Source organism: Lactuca serriola, chromosome 9 (genome assembly GCF_051521515.1).
Source record: "Lactuca serriola cultivar US96UC23 chromosome 9, Lser_US96UC23_V15, whole genome shotgun sequence".
NCBI classification, from domain to species: Eukaryota; Viridiplantae; Streptophyta; class Magnoliopsida; order Asterales; family Asteraceae; genus Lactuca; species Lactuca serriola.
The window spans coordinates 55,065,282-55,083,691 of NC_136416.1; the positions used below are offsets into that span (position 1 = coordinate 55,065,282).

General features: G+C 33.8%; 1 protein-coding gene across 1 annotated transcript; it reads left to right on the top strand.

The window, feature by feature from the left end:
• Positions 1-12,726: 12,726 nt before the first annotated feature.
• On the top strand, positions 12,727-16,277 carry LOC145072433 (putative cinnamyl alcohol dehydrogenase 6). Its single transcript, XM_079018850.1, has 6 exons — positions 12,727-12,921; positions 13,043-13,156; positions 13,620-13,847; positions 14,937-15,225; positions 15,411-15,564; positions 15,938-16,277. The coding sequence occupies exons 1-6, from the start codon at positions 12,827-12,829 to the stop codon at positions 16,129-16,131; spliced, it is 1,074 nt and encodes a 357-aa protein (XP_078874976.1). The 5' UTR covers positions 12,727-12,826; the 3' UTR covers positions 16,132-16,277.
• Positions 16,278-18,410: the final 2,133 nt, after the last annotated feature.

The window sequence follows — 18,410 nt, forward strand, 5'->3', positions numbered from 1 at the left end:
AACAAGGAGATACCTTTGGTAAAGGTTCAGTGGCAACATCAGAAAGGCTCCGAGTGGACCTGGGATCCGGAGGCGGACATGCGAGAGAGTTATCCTGACTTATTCGCAGCACCGGACTTCAAGGATGAAGTCTAGTTCAAGTGGGGGAGAATTGTAACACGCGTTCCAAGAAGGTTCATTTTTAAGCCTAAAATTCTAAAAGATTAACATTATGGTTTGTACGTTGTGCGTACTCGGGGTGTACGCATGGCGTACTCATGCATGAGGAAAGTGGGACTTACACGCGTACTCCCGACATACGCATCAAGTACGCAGTGCGTACACTATTCAGACCAAAACCCTAGTTTTGAGGGTTTGCATCCTATATAATCCCCTTTATGACCCCAAGACCTTCACCCTCATCAACCTCCACTTAAAAATCATACCTCTAGCTAACCCTAAGTGTGAAGAGTTCTCCTCGAGCTCATTTGTGTGTTTTGGGGGTGTTTTTGAAGAAGAAGAAGGTGGTATAAGGACATTGGAGCTTAGAAGAAGCTTGGATCTAGGATTCTCACCTTGCTAGCAACCTTTAGAAGGTAAAAAGCTCCTAGCTTGATCTTCCATCTAGATCTAGATATTCCTTCATTTAGGGCATTTTTGGTCCTAACCTTTGTGATTCTTGAGCATGACATTCTCTTAACCAAATAAGTCGTCCTTTCAGACCCAATTAGGCGTCTTTAGTCATAAAATGAGATTCTTATGCTTAGTTCTTCCCCATGCATGCTCTAGTAGGTTTTAGGTGTTAAGAAGTTAAGATTGTTGGTATAAAGCACTTAATAGGCATGCAAAGTCATAAAGTTGGAAACTTTATTACTCTCATTGGTATTTTGGCCTTGGATCTACAGTTGGAACGTAAGAGCTTAACACATTAAGCTATTTTTTAGGAAAAGAAGCCCCGGTGCATATGTCGTGCATAACTCAACGTATGTCGCGCATACGGGCTCAACTGCCTAATCCTGGTCAAGGCTTGTGTACACCCGCTTACAAGCTAAGTACCCCCCGCATACTCAGCAGAGTTAACCGAGTTGACTCGTTGACCTTGACCTTTGACTAGAGTTTTGACCAAGTTTGACCTAGGGGTATTTTGGGTATTGAGAGTTGTTAATTTAGATTAGGTACTTCATTTTGGTTAGGTGATCGTTGAGCCGATTTTCAAACCAAATATTTATTCAGCTTTCATTCAGACTGAGAGGTGAATTTTCCTCATTGTACCCGTGGGTTGAAGGCACCAATGTTGACCTACTAGATTATTTATCCTAGTTAGGATAGTATTATGCTGGTTGTAGTTGTTTAGTAGATCAATATGATTATCTGTATTTGTTGGCTCTGTGTTTATGTTTATCTGTTACGTATGTCAACATATTGTGTTTGGGTTGAGGCGGTCCTGCTTTTTGTTGTAGGCCAAGACACCGGGGGGTGACCGAATATGTTGTAGGCCCTGCAAGGCGGTCTACTTAGGCCGGCGGCCCGTAGACCCGTCCGGATAGGTTGTAGGCCATGCGAGGCGGTCCAGTCATGCCGAAGGCTCGTAGAGCAGTCCAGACAGGCTGTAGGCCATGTGAGGCGATCCAGTCAAGATGGCTTCTCATATTTGTATGCTTGTTTACTTTGTGGTGTGTTGGTACTTTGGGGGGACTCACTAAAATTTGGCTTACGGATTTTAGTTTATTCTTTCACGTACTTCTGATGATCATGGGAAAGCAAAGGCGTGATCGTGCACATCTTCCTGTTTTATGTCACTGGGTCTTAGGAAACACTGATTTTGAAATAATGTTTTTGAAACAATGAATCTTTTTGTAAACAATGTTGGTTAATGGTTGATTTTTAAAAATTTTTATTTTCTTTTTTTTTTGGAGTGTTACACATGTTGGATTAGTGTCTAAGTTCATAACTATTTTAGTATGTACTTGACCCGATGGTGCATGGTCCTTTTGGGTTGCCTTCACCAAAGCAACTTGATAGGATGAATTATGGAGAGAGAGGATTAATTATGATTTATTAATATATTATGAGAATAATATATTAAAGGAGAAATCATATTGGTTAATTAATATTAGTCAATAATTAATTAAGAATTAATTTTGTGGCTAAAAGACATTAATTAAACTTAAGGGACTAGAACTGTCAATTGTATGATAGTTAAATATTGGGCTAATGGACTCCATATTAGAGGGGTGGACAAATTCTATGGGGAAACCCATTAGAAATCGTCCTAGGCCTCTAAGGAGGGATTCCATGGGTTGCTTAGGGCTTAAGCAGTCAAATTAGGGTTTCCTTGTTCGATAACCCTAATAGCCTCACTATTTAAGGATCCCTAGAGCACCAAAAACGTGGCTAAGAGTTTCCTTAGGGTTTCCACATGTTTTTTGGGTGCCTCCTCTCTTATCATTCTTCATCCTCTTGCTCTTGGTGTTTGTGAGCCATTAGAGGAGTGACACTTATGACTCTAAGCTTTCTAAAGTCATTACAAGGAGGATTTGAGTTGTTATTACTATATAACAACAAATGGTATGTATTCTAATCTTCTTGGTGAATTTCGAAAAATAGTATGAATCATTAGGGTTTTATTATGTGTTCATAATGCTGTGTAACTAATAGTAAAACATAGATCCAATTCTAGGGTTGCATGCACACATAGGATTGTTTGTATAAAATCCATCAGTGGTATCAGAGCCTTTGGTTAACTTGTTTTCAATTAGCATTATACAATTGTATGAACTTAACATATTAGGGTTTATTGCCAATAAACCCTAGGAGGCTAGAATTTTCGAGATTAGGGTTTCCAAACCCTAATTTGCGAAAATTTGAACAAGATTTTCAAATCCTTTCCTTAAGCCCCAAGATTTCGAAATCTAAGGTTTGCAAAACCCCATGATTTTCGAAATTAGCCTCCTCCACAAGATAAGGTCCTAAATTTTATGGATTTGGATTATCCCATATCTTGTAATTATCCTTTAATAGTTAAATATGGTAATTAAAGATTTTGGGATATCTCATCCCCTATTTTCGAAATCTATGTAGAAGTTTAAGGGATTAGGATATCTTAAATGTATAAATGGTAATTATCCTCATGATTTAGATAATCCCTTATGATTTAATAATTAAAATTAATAGTCTAATTCAAGATAATTATTAAATCAAGAGTTTTAATATTTAATATTTTAATTTAAATGTCTTAAATTCGAAAATTTTAAGTGAGATTAAAACCTAATTGTTTTGAAAAGTTTCTAAACTTGCCCTCAAGTTTTGGAATTTAAATTGTTGATTAAAAGTTAATTTTGAATGTCTAAATTCCAAAACCCTAATTTTGAAAAGTTCAAATTAAACCCTTGTGGTTTTATTAAATTAATTAAGTGTAAAATTAAAAGAGAGTTAATAAATCCATAATGATTTTGGTTAATTAAAAGTATAATTTAAACCACCAAGTATTTTAAAAGTGTAAAATACACCCTTATACTATGTATAACATTAAAAGTTTAATGTTATATATGTATAACTAAGATGCTAGTCTTACCGTTAGTAGGTCTCATTCACGAAGCCGGTCTATAAGGGGGGTATAAGGTTATGGCCTATAAAATGGCCGTTTAATGGGTATCCACTCTTACCCACCGCTTCCTTGATTGGTGGAGGGTCGTTAGCCGAACGGGTAGGATAGGGAAAACCCTTTCCATTAAAAGTATAATGAAGTATGAAGTAACTAAAAGTTTTACAAAATTCCCAATCTTAGTTACTTTAGGCAAAATTGAATTGATGCAATTCCATGAAATTACACTTTGTGCCCTTGCGAAGACGTTAGTGGAGCGTGTGTGGTTAACCGGCACACTAAATGGTTCTAAGCAAAGGTAGCAAAGGGTGACTCGATGTTTGTCATAGTTCGGTGGAGCGTGTGTGGTTAACCGGCACATCGAATAGGTGACTGTAACATGTGGGGGCACCATGTAAGTTTACATGGTTATTCACACCCACTTTGCGATCCTCGGTATCCCAGTCACAAACTAGAGGGGCATATCGAGATTTAAACATGCCATTGAAAAAGTTCAATGAATCTCAAAGGATCTAGGAGTTTTCATAGATTTAAAACTTAAATTTCTTTTTCGTTTTTCATGGTGGAAATTGGTAAATCGTCATTTACCTACCTTCAAATATTCTGCAACTAGATTACGGCATCCCTTTTCTAGGTTGTAGCGTATTGTGTTGGGTCCTAGCCTTAATATTTCATTTGGGTGATTTATTAAGGACTCAATCAATCAACTAACTTGAATTTAGTTTCTCCCGTTTTGTAGATGTCAAAATACAACAACTATGGTATTCCCAAATCCCGTGGAACAAGCTTTCCACATGAAGATGATATTCCACGATTCGATCGTGGAACTAGAGATCATGCTTCACTTCCTCCACCTCCTCCAATTATTCTCCCTAACCCACAAGTTCGAAGGCTTGAAAAGTTCAAGCTCACTCAAGCCCTTTTGGCAGGTAAACATGGGAAACCTGTGTGTACACGTCTTAAAGATGAAGTCACACATTGAAAGGTTAAGGATGTTGGGTGTCGAGATTTCAGGTAAGTTGGCTCTTGACCGGGTTCTTTAGTCGCTTCCTGAATCATATAGTGAGTTCGCAAGAGAGTACTATATGATGGATCATGATGTGACCCTCATTGATTTGACATATTTGCATATAGCTGCTAAATCAGAAATGATTTGGCGAGCTGGTCGAGCAAATTTGTCTGGTAAATCAAACTCCCAAACTTCAATGGATATTGAAAATGGTGACATTGGAGATCCATAAAAGCTAGATTCTGAGATAGTTCCATGTGCCATTCCAAAGGAATCCATTTGCTTTTATTGCCAAGAGAAGGGGCATTGGAGACGAAGTTGCCCTATTCACCTAAGAAATCTAAGAGATGGGAGAGTCAAAACGTATGGCTCTAATTTAGGTAAAATCCATTAACTAGCTCTTTTAAGTTCCTATTCTAGATTCTTAATACATGATGTGATAAGATTACATTTGATGTTTTGTAGAATTGAAGAAAAGAGAGGAAGCTTAAGGGAAGAAGTGAGCAGAATCTAATTGTGAAGAAATGGATTTCCATCGCATTACTTGAAGATTAGATTCTTGAGCTACTACTTAGAGTTAGAATAAGAGTGCTAAGAAATATGTATTAGCATAGTTTTTCAATGAACTGCATTGTAAGGACAAATTTTTCCGCAATAAAATAAAATTTTGATTTTATATTATTTATTTATCCTTGCGATGGCGTGTATGAAAAATTGATGTTTCTATTATTAGCGATAATGGATTTGATTCTTAATTATGCTTGAAATGTCGAGAATTTACCAAATAGGGAGAGTTTCTCATCACCCATGTTTCAATTGGACAGAAACTTGGAATCATTCAACTTGGTTGCATGATGAATGAGAAATTTCATATCTTGAAATTAGACTAATTCGTTGACAAAGTGTCAAGTGAAGGACTAGGAGATCGAGTACATAAAGTTATGTGTTGATCAAGTCCACCACAAGAGTAACAAAGATATTCATCATGATTTACTAAAGGTTTAGTAAATATGATTATACTTATAAGATTAAGTGTGATATTGAATTGATTGAAATAGTTTAAATCAATAGCAGAACGAATAAGAAGAATCAAGTAGGCAGAAAGATAAAAGTTTCTCTATTCTAAGAAGAAGGGAGAGTACCTTTTATTATGTTTTATGATAGGTCTCAATGATTAAGAACCATATCTCAATTGATTCTCTAAGTGAGTCTTAGTACAATTGTATGTCTGAGAAAAGGAATCAAGAATTGAAGAAATGGTTAAATCACGAAGTCAATCATACTTCGTTCCAAAAACAAGTCTTAGAGTTAAGATTGTGACATTGAGTGACAAGTCTTAAGAAGGTTTATAACATTCACCAAATGTGGAAAGTTGTGATGTTTTTGATAAGACAAAGACTAACTATGACCAATTTTTTTGAGTTTTGTCTTGATAAAAGCTACACTAACTCTTGAATATTTGTTTGTCGAGAAATGTTTATTGACAAGAGAATCTTATATGTCAAGGAATCAGTGGGAGTCTTAATGTTCTTGAAAGGTTTCAAGAACAAATCAAGAATAAACCTTATCGATCATCACTAGCACACGACTTGAGGTTTATAACCTATCGTGTTGACGTTATTTTGTTTCTGTGCGATTCCAATTGAATTAATTATGCATGTGAGTTTTATGAGTTCTCATTTGAATGCATAAAAGGCAAGGACCTTGATCAATGAAAATTACATTGATAGGAAAGGGTGAGCTGCTTAACTGCTTGGAAGACATGGTGGGCACTCGTGTTACCATAAGTCAAGAAATCAAGATTAAGAGTTCGGTCCATATGAGTTTGGATTTGTCGCAAACTTTGGTTTTGACAAATTTGCATGGATAGGAACACATACACCATTAAAATCTAAGTGTTATAAGATTCCCTCCTTCATGAAAATGACTGTGAGGAAATGCTTTCACTAAGAGAGATTTTAAGAAGATAGTGATTGTGAAAATTGCATTCTTAAATTCGATTATGGTTACGATATCCCTTTCCATGATTCGAATTATGAGATTTGGCAATTAGTCTAAATTGTTTAAAGACACATATGAGCTATCTAAGGCAAAGGTGTATAAACTTAGATAAAGGATTGTCAAAGAATTAGGTATTAGAAATATGAACTTAAGAAATTCAATAGGTATTGTTTTTCTGGAAGTTAATATGTTTTCTGAATACATGTCAAAGCTAGTGGGAGCATAAGACTTATGCTTATATGATAATAATCATCATGATAGTGGGAGCATAAAAGTTGTGCTTGTATGATTATTATGGCAAGTATTGCAAGTTAGCAATATTAATTATAGAAAACAAGAGTTATACTTTGCAAAGTCGCAAGGGTTGAAAAGTTGTTTTGCTATAATTAAGGGAGAGAATATTATGCTTCATTTCAAATCTAAAGGCTTAGGTTGTGGAATGTTAATAAATTTAGTCAAGGATACATAGTGCGTTCTCAAAATTTTGATTATGATTATGGCATCCCTCTTCATAGTTCGAATTGTGAGAACGTGACACATTAAATATTATGGCAGAAGATTGATAAAGTATCGTATCTTCATGTAAGACATTATGTGTCGTGTCCCATACGCTTCGGGTATAGGATAGATTGCAAGTGCTATAATATTTGACCATTCTAAAATTTTCAAAATGTCTAGCGCATTTAGAGGGATAAGGACAAGAATCGGTTTTGACTAAGATAATTAAACAACTATCAAAGGACGATCCAAAGCTTGCTGAGGATTGGTCGCTTGTGAGTAGTTGGAAGTATGGTATTGGATGGACCATATTGACATTATTATGAATAGATAAGATTCTATTAAGAATGAGTTGTTATATGGAAAATATGGAAATGTTTCCATATTGGGAGTTGGATATTGAGAATCTATATCTAGATTAGAAACTTTTATGCAAGAAAGGACGTTCAAAGGAATTTACTTTGAGACATCATATCTATAAAATTGTTTCTTAGAGAGATTGGCCAAGTCTTGATGATTTTGAGCTATGACTTTACGAAAGAATCATTGCATAAAATGTTAGAATCTAGCATAAGTAACAAGAATTTGATATTCTTACACTTGTGATAGGGATTGGGAGTTATGAAATGAGTATGATTGGAAATGTGTTCATTTGATCTATTTCACAAAGTAATGACCATAGGTAAACATTGTATGCATGCTAAGAGCATGGGACAAGTGTAGTAATAATTCAAGAAAGAAGTTGATTACCCGAAACAACAAATAATGAGTAATCAATATGGTGATTAAATAAAATGTTTTATTTATACCCAGAGTTTGGGGCCGTATGGGATTAGTATTATTCTTGTGTTTCACTTTGCATGTTTCGACTTCCTGAATAATTAATTATTTCAGAATAATCGAATTATTCGAACGGACCACAATCGTTCATATGTTGGAAGTAGGTATGAATGAAGACTGTCGTGAATTGGTGTGTGGATTGTCTAAAGTGTATTAGACATAAACAAATGTTTGCTACAACGTTCATGAGTGCTTATGAATATGATTTGAGCATTGGATTAAACCCACGCTCACTAGGATCACTTCATGGATTTTATCACGAGTGATTGGTGAGACGATAGTATCTTATATTCTTGAAACTGAGATGTGTGAGTTGTATCTTGCGAGTCGGTTACACATTGATAATATGTAAACGCACTAGTAATTTGGTGTCATAAAACATATTGTTGTGTGTGATTCGATGAGTGAGTGCAAGCAAGCATTGAATCAAAGTTTATCCGTTCCTTTTATCCAAAGTGGAATGAAAGCGATATCTGTGGGCCCCTCGATGATTTAGTGATGACACCTAAGCGCTTGGCCAAGTCGGGACTAATTTGATGTGTTCAATTGTAGTCTGTTGTCAGTCGTCGTAAATCGGAAATTGGGAAACAACACATAGATAGAGAGAATGATTTAAATCCATGTCTCAGTCTATACGATATCTAGAATAATGGATCTAAAGGACGCGTATCTGATAAGATAAGAGTTTGACAGCGGCTTTTGAAAGCTATGATTGTGGATTAGGATCTGAAGTCATATGCATAATAGTTATTAGACTTATCCAAGTAGGAGACTGTTGAATTAGTGTCTAAGTTCATAACTATTTTGGTATGTACTTGACCCGATGGTACATGGTCCTTTTGGGTTGCCTTCACCAAAACAACTTGATAGGATGAATTATGGAGAGAGAGGAGTAATTATGATTTATTAATATATTATGAGAATAATATATTAAAGGAGAAGTCATATTGGTTAATTAATATTAGTCAATAATTAATTAAGAAATAATTTTGTGGCTAAAAGACATTAATTAAACTTAAGGGACTAGAATTGTCAATTGTATGATAGTTGAATATTGGGCTAATGGACTCCATATTAGAGGGGTGGACGAATTCTATGGGGAAACCCATTAGAAATCGTCCTAGGCCTCTAAGGAGGGAGTCCATGGGTTGCTTATGGCTTAAGCAGTCAAATTAGGGTTTCCTTGTTAGATAACCCTAATAGCCTCACTATTTAAGGATCCCTAGAGCACCAAAAACGTGGCTAAGAGTTTCCTTAGGGTTTCCACACGTTTTTTGGGTGCATCCTCTCTTATCATTCTTCATCCTCTTGCTCTTGGTGTTTGTGAGCCATTAGAGGAGTGACACTTGTGACTCTAAGCTTTCTAAAGCCATTACAAGGAGGATTTGAGTTGTTATTACTATATAACAACAAAAGGTATGTATTCTAATCTTCTTGGTGAATTTCGAAAATAGTATGACTCATTAGGCTTTTATTATGTGTTTATAATGTTGTGTAACTAATAGTAAAACATAGATCCAATTTTAGGGTTGCATGCACACATAGGATTGTTTGTATAAAACCCATCAACACGATCATAAAAATAGGCTCACTTTAGTTAATGGATATTTTATGATATACTGGATTGTGTTTTCAGTTGTTTTTAGAATTTATAGTCTATAAAAGGGATTTTTTTATTTTTATTGATCTTAGGGATTGATTATGAAACTTTTCAGGGATTTTTTTTATTTTTATTGATCTTAGGGATTGATTATGAAACTTTTCTTTAATAAAAGTTATGGTTGTTGAATACAAATATATTGTTTAAATTTACTCCAAAATTTAGGATATTACAATTACAATACTCTAGTACTTTACTTTTACTCTTCCAGATTTTTCATATGAAATCTAACAAACCTACTTGTCTTTGTATGCCCCTAATATGCCACATTTTGATGCTCTAAAACACATAATTTGGTATCTGAATGGTACCTTGGATATTGGATTTCATCTCCACACATCCACCCATATATAACTAAAGAACTACATCGATGTTGACTGGGTTGGATGTCCATTAGATAGCCACATCCAAACTATTGTGTATTCTTTGGAGACAACTTAATTTCTTGGTCAACTAAGCAACATGCCACTCTTTACCTATCAAGTGCCGAAGTTGGGTACCGAGGTCTTGCTAATATAGTTAAGGAGGCACGCTAGCTTTATAACCTCCTCCTTGAACTTCATGTTCCTTAGAGACAAGGTTTATGCAATTACCTCTCCAATAACCTCATTCAACAATAATACTTACAAAAATACTGATATGGACATATACTTTGTCCAAGAAAAGTTTGCAATCAGTCATGCAGTCCGTCTGCAACATCCCGATTTTCGAGGAAAATTTTTCATTTTTATTTAACTAAAACATAAGTCTTACAACCCTATACAGTACAAAATTATTGTAATATATTTATTAATAAAAAAGAGTTTTAGCAGAAGTCTTAAAACATTATTAATGCCTTCGATGCGAGTACAGTCATGCGTAAGCTTTTCCTTGATCGAAAAAAAACCTGTAAAATAGTTATTCAACAATTGTAGATCAAGACTTAGTGAGTTCCCCCAAAATATCATATACCACAATACACATATACAATGCATACACATAAAGGCCTTCAATATAAATCTGGTCCGCCCAAGTATATTGGCCTTCAGCACGAAGCATGTCCGCCTTCAACTCCCACAATATATATATATATATATATATATATATATATATATATATATATATATATATATATAGTAGACAAACAATTCAACACGATAGGAAACTAACTAAGCTAGTGTAGTGGCCTAATTGCATACTATAGAGGAACTATATCCTAACATACAAAGGATACATACTGAAGTATACAATATAGTGAGAAAACTCACTGGACAAATTCTTGGATGGTTAACAGCTATTCGGGTAATCCAATTGGCGAGCTTCTATGTATCACACACCTCTAATACTTAGGCTCGTTGAAGCCCCCTAACCTCACTAGAAGGAAGTTTCTTGAAATCCCAAAAAATTTAGAGAAAGTTATTTTAGAGAGAGATATTTGAGGAATTGTGTGTGAGAAGTGAAGAGAGTTGCACCTGCTATTTATAGGAGGATTTTGGGCAAGGCGCGTCATGCCCTATGGAGGTGCGTCACGTCCTATGGTGTCGTCTATCCGACGGCCTACTAACACGTACTGAAATCACCGTGGTCCACATCCCTTTGCTTCAAGAAGCTCACGATGTGCTTACCTTTGGGAGGGCTTTTTTCAAAAAACTTCAGAAAATCGTATCCTTCTCATACAAGCTCTGTTTTAGAAGTTCTTTATATCCACGCATAGCTAATGACGAGTACTACAACTTTCATTTAGCCTCTGTCAGCTAGTTTTTATTTTATTTTTAAAGTTATATTTTTAACAGACTTAGACTGTTAACGTCCATATAAAAATCATAACTTGAACATACGAATTCCGGTCTTGCCTATCTTTATATCGACGGAATTGTATCTAGGAGATCTTCAACTCTCGTTTAGATTGTTTCAAGTAACAATCAACATATTTCCATTTCGAATTTTGTGTTGCACACTACTCTGCTGAAACTTCGAAAAATCATAACTTTCTCATACAAAGTCAGATTTAGGCGTTCTTTGTAAGCACCTTCTCGCTTTTATGATTACTTTGACTTTCATTTAGATTACTTAAGCTAATAATAGATCTATCTCCTTTCGTATTTTACGACGCTTTGTCATATAGGGCAGAACGCAAAAACTTCGAAGAATCATAATCTTTTTTATACGAAGTCGGATTCAAGCATTCTATATATCTACGGAAATCGTATTGACGTCCTCTATGTGTTTATGATGATTATTTTGTCTAAAAAGTAAGATATTTTTGCTTTGTATTTCATGATAATCGTTTTATATTACTATCTACATGAATAGTAAAAATGGGGTGTTACACGTTCACATCTCTTCTGCCTACAAATATGTTGGTCTTTTCTGCCTACAAATATGTTGATATCTTCACCTAAAGATCATCTCAATAACTATGCCTCAACTTCGTTTGAATCGTTCGCTATAAATAAAGAGAGACAATTATACAATTTTTACTTCTTTACCAATATTATCGACTCATCCATCATGCGCAATGGATAAATATATAGTCAATCTAGACTGTAAAAGTAATTAAAAATATATGATTAAAATATATCTTTTTGTTATAAATTAGGTGTAAAATCCGTATATTACACGAATTGATTAAAAAAGAAATTAAATATTAAAATGTAAACAATAAATATTTTTTAAAATAAAATTTTGAAATAAAAAATAAAGAAATGTATTAATTACAATTTAATATCATATTTATGACATTTAATAGTTTACATATATAAGTATATAAATATTATGTGTTTTTTAATTTTATAATTTTAAAAAACCTAAGAATTGATACTTAGATATTATTTATTTCGAAAATATCATAAAATGACAAATATCAATGTAAAAACACATTAAAAATGCATTTATTATAGTTGATTTGTTTATACTTTTCCTCTATGGGTAGTTAACTTGCAATAACTAGCTTTCATATTAGTCAACAACTCTTTTAATATTGTTCGCATTAAATTTCCTAAGTCTTAATTAACTTTCCTTTTTCTTTGATAGTAGTCAACAGAAATTTCAAAGAAGTGTCATTTTGGTCAAATATTTTTCAAATTGAGATATATAATTGAGATTATATAAAATTCTTCTAATGAAAACTACAAAGAAATATAACTTTAAAATAATAATATACGGAGGCTCAATGCGACTACCATCACGAGCATAAATATATGAACCACGCATCTCTGTTTCTGTGTACATTTCAATTCAGATTTCAGACACACAAATGGCTCAAACCACTCCCAATCACAAGCTCACTGTCTCCGGTTGGGCCGCTCATGATAACTCCGGCCTAATCACTCCTTACACCTTCAAGAGAAGGTACATAGGCTTTCATTTATAGTCATTTATTTCCAGTTTTTTTCATTTATTCTTTTTATTTCATGCTTATTTTGAATTTTGATTCTAATAAATCATGTTGCATAATGTTTATTTTCCATAGAGTTAATGGACCTGACGATGTCTCGATCAAAATCTTGTATTGCGGGATATGTCACACAGATATTCACCACGTCAAAGACGATTGGGGTATCACTAGGTACCCGGTTGTTCCCGGGTAAGTCGATTTCTTGATCTTTTGTACAAATTTAAAGCTTTCACTGAACATATAAACTTTTGTATATGTGTATGTGTGTGTCTTTGTAACTGTTACTATGTCCTACATCGGTCAAACATTGTCCCATGTGTCTTTATATATATTCGGGTTTAACCTCTTTTCATCTAAGTTTTTTGGAAACTAATCCAAAGACTACACATATATCTTACATGTTATTATAGTTGGTGTCTCTCCTCTATGACTTAACACCTCCTTGTTTATATTCACATCGAGCTTCCATCTCTAAAAAGTGTTAGTGTGTCCATGGTCATTTCATTTATGTCTCTCTCTATATATATTAGAGTGTAATCTAACGACTCCACATATATTGTACAGTAACTACTAGGTAAAACGATTTAATTAATATTGTCAAATGTCAAGTGTTACTTTGTTTACTTACAATGAAAGTATGTTGCATGTTTAGGCATGAAATAACAGGATTGATAACTGAAATCGGAAGCAACGTGGAAGGGTTCAAGATCGGGGACCGAGTTGGGGTAGGATGTCTGGCTGCATCATGCTTGGACTGTGAATTTTGCAATGATTCAATGGAAAATTACTGTGACAAGATTCAGTTGACATACAATGGTATCTTCTGGGACGGCAGCATCACCTATGGAGGTTATTCTGAGATGTTGGTCTTCGATCATCGGTAAATCATAAACTTTACCTTTTAAATGACATTTTGTATATCATATTCATGGGTATACATATTTACTAATTCAATTAAAACCATATTTATTATGTCATAAATAGTACTATTGAAAGTAATATTAATATAATAATATGTAGTATTTAATAGTTTTGAAGTTTATTAAAAACATCACATGCAACGGTTGTTGGGGGTGTAAACGCAGTAGGTGGTTAAAGAAAGTGGGTGGACCGGTTCAATGCGAGTGGTATTGGCTAGACCAGTATTTAATTCTCATACCAACACTAAATTATGATGGAAATATGCCATGACTCGCACTAAAATAATCTGAACCGGAGGCACTTACTAGCGGACTATTATTCAACGGACCCGGTCAATGTGTTTAATATTCCAACGATAAATGATAACGAATAACTCATATTATTAAATTGGTCACAGAGAAACATTTATTTGTGGACCATACAAGGGATTGGTCGTTGTATAAGAATCAGGACAAATTGCATCGAATCTGATCGGACACGTTTCTGTTTTTAATTTATTTTAACCATGATTTTTTTATTTTTGTGCAAAAATCGTATAAAACAATAACATCTATCCGTAAGTGGAAATTATATTTTCAGTATGTTCGTATATGTTGTATTTACTTCAATGAATCTAGTGAGTAAAGTTAAAGACTTTAACTAAAAAGAATAAAACATGTTCAAGTAGTTTAAAAGTGGTCTAAATTGTAGCCGACTGTGTATACTTTATAGTACTTTGTATCTATAAACAAGGGGACAGTCATATGAAATCCAGAAAAAGGTTGAACGTATATGTAGTTATATATATATATATATATATATATATATATATATATATATATATATATATATATATATATATATATATATATATATATATATATATATATATATATATATATATATATATATATATATATATATATATTTTAATTTATTGTCCTACTTGTTCGTTTTGTTATGCGTCTTACATTTATATTATTCTATTCTTTTTATCAAATATGCATTTTATGCAAAATTTAGAATAACAATATCTAACAAAAGAACATATTACGTATATATGTTGAAGGTATGTAGTCCATATACCGGAAAGCTTGCCGATGGATGCAACTGCACCCCTTCTATGTGCAGGGATCACAGTGTACTCACCGATGATCGATAGCAAGTTGCATGAGTCGACCGGAAAGCGAATTGGTATCATGGGGTTGGGTGGACTCGGACACGTTGCTATCAAATTCGGTAAAGCTTTCGGTCACCATGTTACAGTCATTAGCACCTCTCCTTCAAAAGAGAAAGAGGCGAAAGAAGGTTTGGGCGCTGATGATTTCATCATCAGTACTGATCCCAAACAAATGATGGTTAGTTCTTAGTTATGATATTATTTGTGTAAATAAAAAAACATTTACGTTGTTATTGTGACATAGACATGTTATTTAAAAATTTCATGATGTCATGAGAATAAAATATACGCCGCATGTGACAATTAGAGTTTTAAAATATTGATAAGTAATCCATAGTTTGAGTTGACTTTTTCTTGTTTCAGTCAAAGAGGAGGACACTTGACTTCATATTGGACACTGTGGCTGCACCACACTCGCTTGGACCAACACTTGAGCTACTCAAAGTGAATGGGACACTGGCACTTTTAGGTGCACCCGACAAGCCTCTAGAGTTGCCTGCTTTCCCTATGATCTTTGGTACGTATTCCCCCTTTCACTTTTTTTAGGGTTTATTACATATTATATGCATGTGTGGTAGACTAGACCAATCTAACAGGCTAAATAACTTGTTAAAACGGGTTTGGGCGACATTATTATTAAAATAAATGATCTAAGTAGATACTTAATTAAGAAAGTACTGTAAAAAGTCCAGGATATGTCTTGCATTTTGTGTTGAAGTATACAACATACTTGCATACATGATTACATACATATACCCATTTAGGAAAATATTGTTTCGTACTTTATAAATTAACTATGACGACATATGTACACATACACATAGTTTTTCATATCAAATAATTTGAAAATGTTTATTGAGCTAAAGTATACGGATATATAATTATGATAGGAAAACGGACGGTGAAAGGTAGCATGACCGGAGGCATGAAAGAAACTCAAGAAATGTTGAACTTTTGTGGGAAACACAACATCACATGCGATATTGAGATGGTTACATCTGACAAAATTAACGAAGCCTTAGAAAGATTGGCCAACAATGATGTGAAGTATCGTTTTGTTATTGACATTGCTGGCAAAAACTGAAGCCTTTAATCCAATGTTTCAATTTATGTTTAGGTGTTTTGTGTTTTTGAAATTACATTTGGTTTCAGTTGTAATAATTTGTTTGTCATTCTAATGTAATTCAAATAATATCACCTTTGATATTTTCTAAGGAAGTGATCCGCATACATCAGTTTTTCTCGGTACACAACAATTTATGATTTATAGAGTTGTGCAATATAATATTTTAAAATACAAATTATTATGCATAAAAAAACAATTGTATATGAATCAACTCTATTTTCTAGTATTAAGGGGTCAGGCTTGGCTTAGCCCATGTGCAAGATGGGCATTGGAACAGGGCCCATAATTTTAAGGAACCCATTTTTTCTACTAGTATATATAATTTTCGGCCCAATAATTCATATGTATCAGGCATCGGCTCATTACGTACAGGGTAAGGAATTGGACGAAGCAGAAGCAGCATCACGATCGACTATCGTATTCAGTTTCATTTTCAAAAAAAATGGCACTTAATGTGTTTGCGTATTAGCAATTAAGCGACGACAGGAGCAAGGGGCCAAGGGTCAATGCGATTCATCATTCACGGATTCAGGCAGCAAGTCAGCAAGGATCGAAATTGAGGATTGAGATTGGAAAACGGTAATACAGGGTCGGGGGTCTACGAATTGCTTATTAAAAACAGTTTGCTAATAAGCCAATTCAGGTAGGATTTACGAGAAATTGAAGATTATGAGTTTATAGTTGTCAATTGCATGCTTGAATGATTCATAGATTATCAATTTAATAAAATATTGAATGAGTTTAATATTTTATTATATGTTTATCTATTATTGAAAATTAGATATCATTTTAATAATATATTGAATGAATGAATCAGTATTTAAGATCCATAGAAATCAGTTTAATAGTTTAAATTATGAGTTTATGTTTATTGTAAAATTGTTTATCATAGATCAGGTTAACCGATTCTTAGATTTTCAAATTATGTTTATTGTAATTGTTTGAATGTTGAAAGTTGAAACTCATGAACTTGTAGTGATGAAGTCTAAACAACCATCCGATTATCAAAAATGTAAAAAGAGAAAAGTAGATGAAGAAAAGAGAAAGGTTGACGCATGTGCTCTAGATAAGTTTATCCATAGACAACCTGTTGAACAACATGTTGAAGAGTACATTGAAGAGCATGTTGAAGAGCAAGAGCATGTAGAACTAGAAGAGATAGAAGAGCACGAGCATGTTAAAGAGCTTGTTGATATATATATGATCCAGGAAGGTGGGAAAAAATTAATTCTGATGAGATTAAACTTTTGGTCAAGAAAAGTTCTAAAAGGGATAATAGTATTATGTATTGTCCCTACGATAAATTTGGTAGACGATTCTCTGCAACTTTATATACAAGAACTTTATCAAATTTGGAGAAGTGTGATAGAGAATGGCTAGTATATTCGAAAGAGCTAGACAAAGTATTTTGTTTCTGTTGTAAAGTGTTTAGAAAAGGGATTTCAAAAGGTAAATTGGATGGTGAAGGTTATGCAGATTGGCACCATGTTACCACTAGGGTTAAAGAACACAAAATTTCATTAGACCATATTACAAATAGGAATAAGTGGTTTGACATGCGTAAAAGATTGAACTTGCACGAAACAATTGATAAAGTTCAACACGAGCAGTTCAAGAAAGAAAGAGATTACTGGAAACAAGTCCTTTTAAGAATCACTGCAGTAGTGAAGTTTCTTGCTAAACATAATTTTAGCATTTCATGGATCCAATGAAAAATTGTATCGAAAAGGTAACTATAAATTGCATTTTTTTTGTTCTAGTTCCACCAAAAACTTTTTTGTTAATTATGATGATTGATTCAACTTCTTATTTGTTAATTGTATATAACAGGTAATGGAAATTTTTTCGGTGTCATTGAAATGTTGCAAGAGTTTGACGCGGTTATCAAAGAGCATGTGCGATGGATCACAAGTGAAGGGCTTCATGTGCATTATCTTGGCCACCTAATCCAAAACGAACTAATATCTTTGGTAGCTAAAGAAATTAAAAAAGAATTTATCAAGAAGATAAAGGAAGCAAAGTACTACTCAATCATACTTGATTGTATTCTCGATTCAAGTCACCAAGAACAAATTACTATAATAGTGAGGTATTTAAAGTTATCATATAATTATGTTACTATCGAGGAGTCCTTTTAGGTTTTTAGAATGTTGAGGATACCTCTAGAAAAGGATTATTTGATATTACACTTGAGGAGTTAAAGTATCTTGGTCTTCAAATTGATGATATGTGTGGTC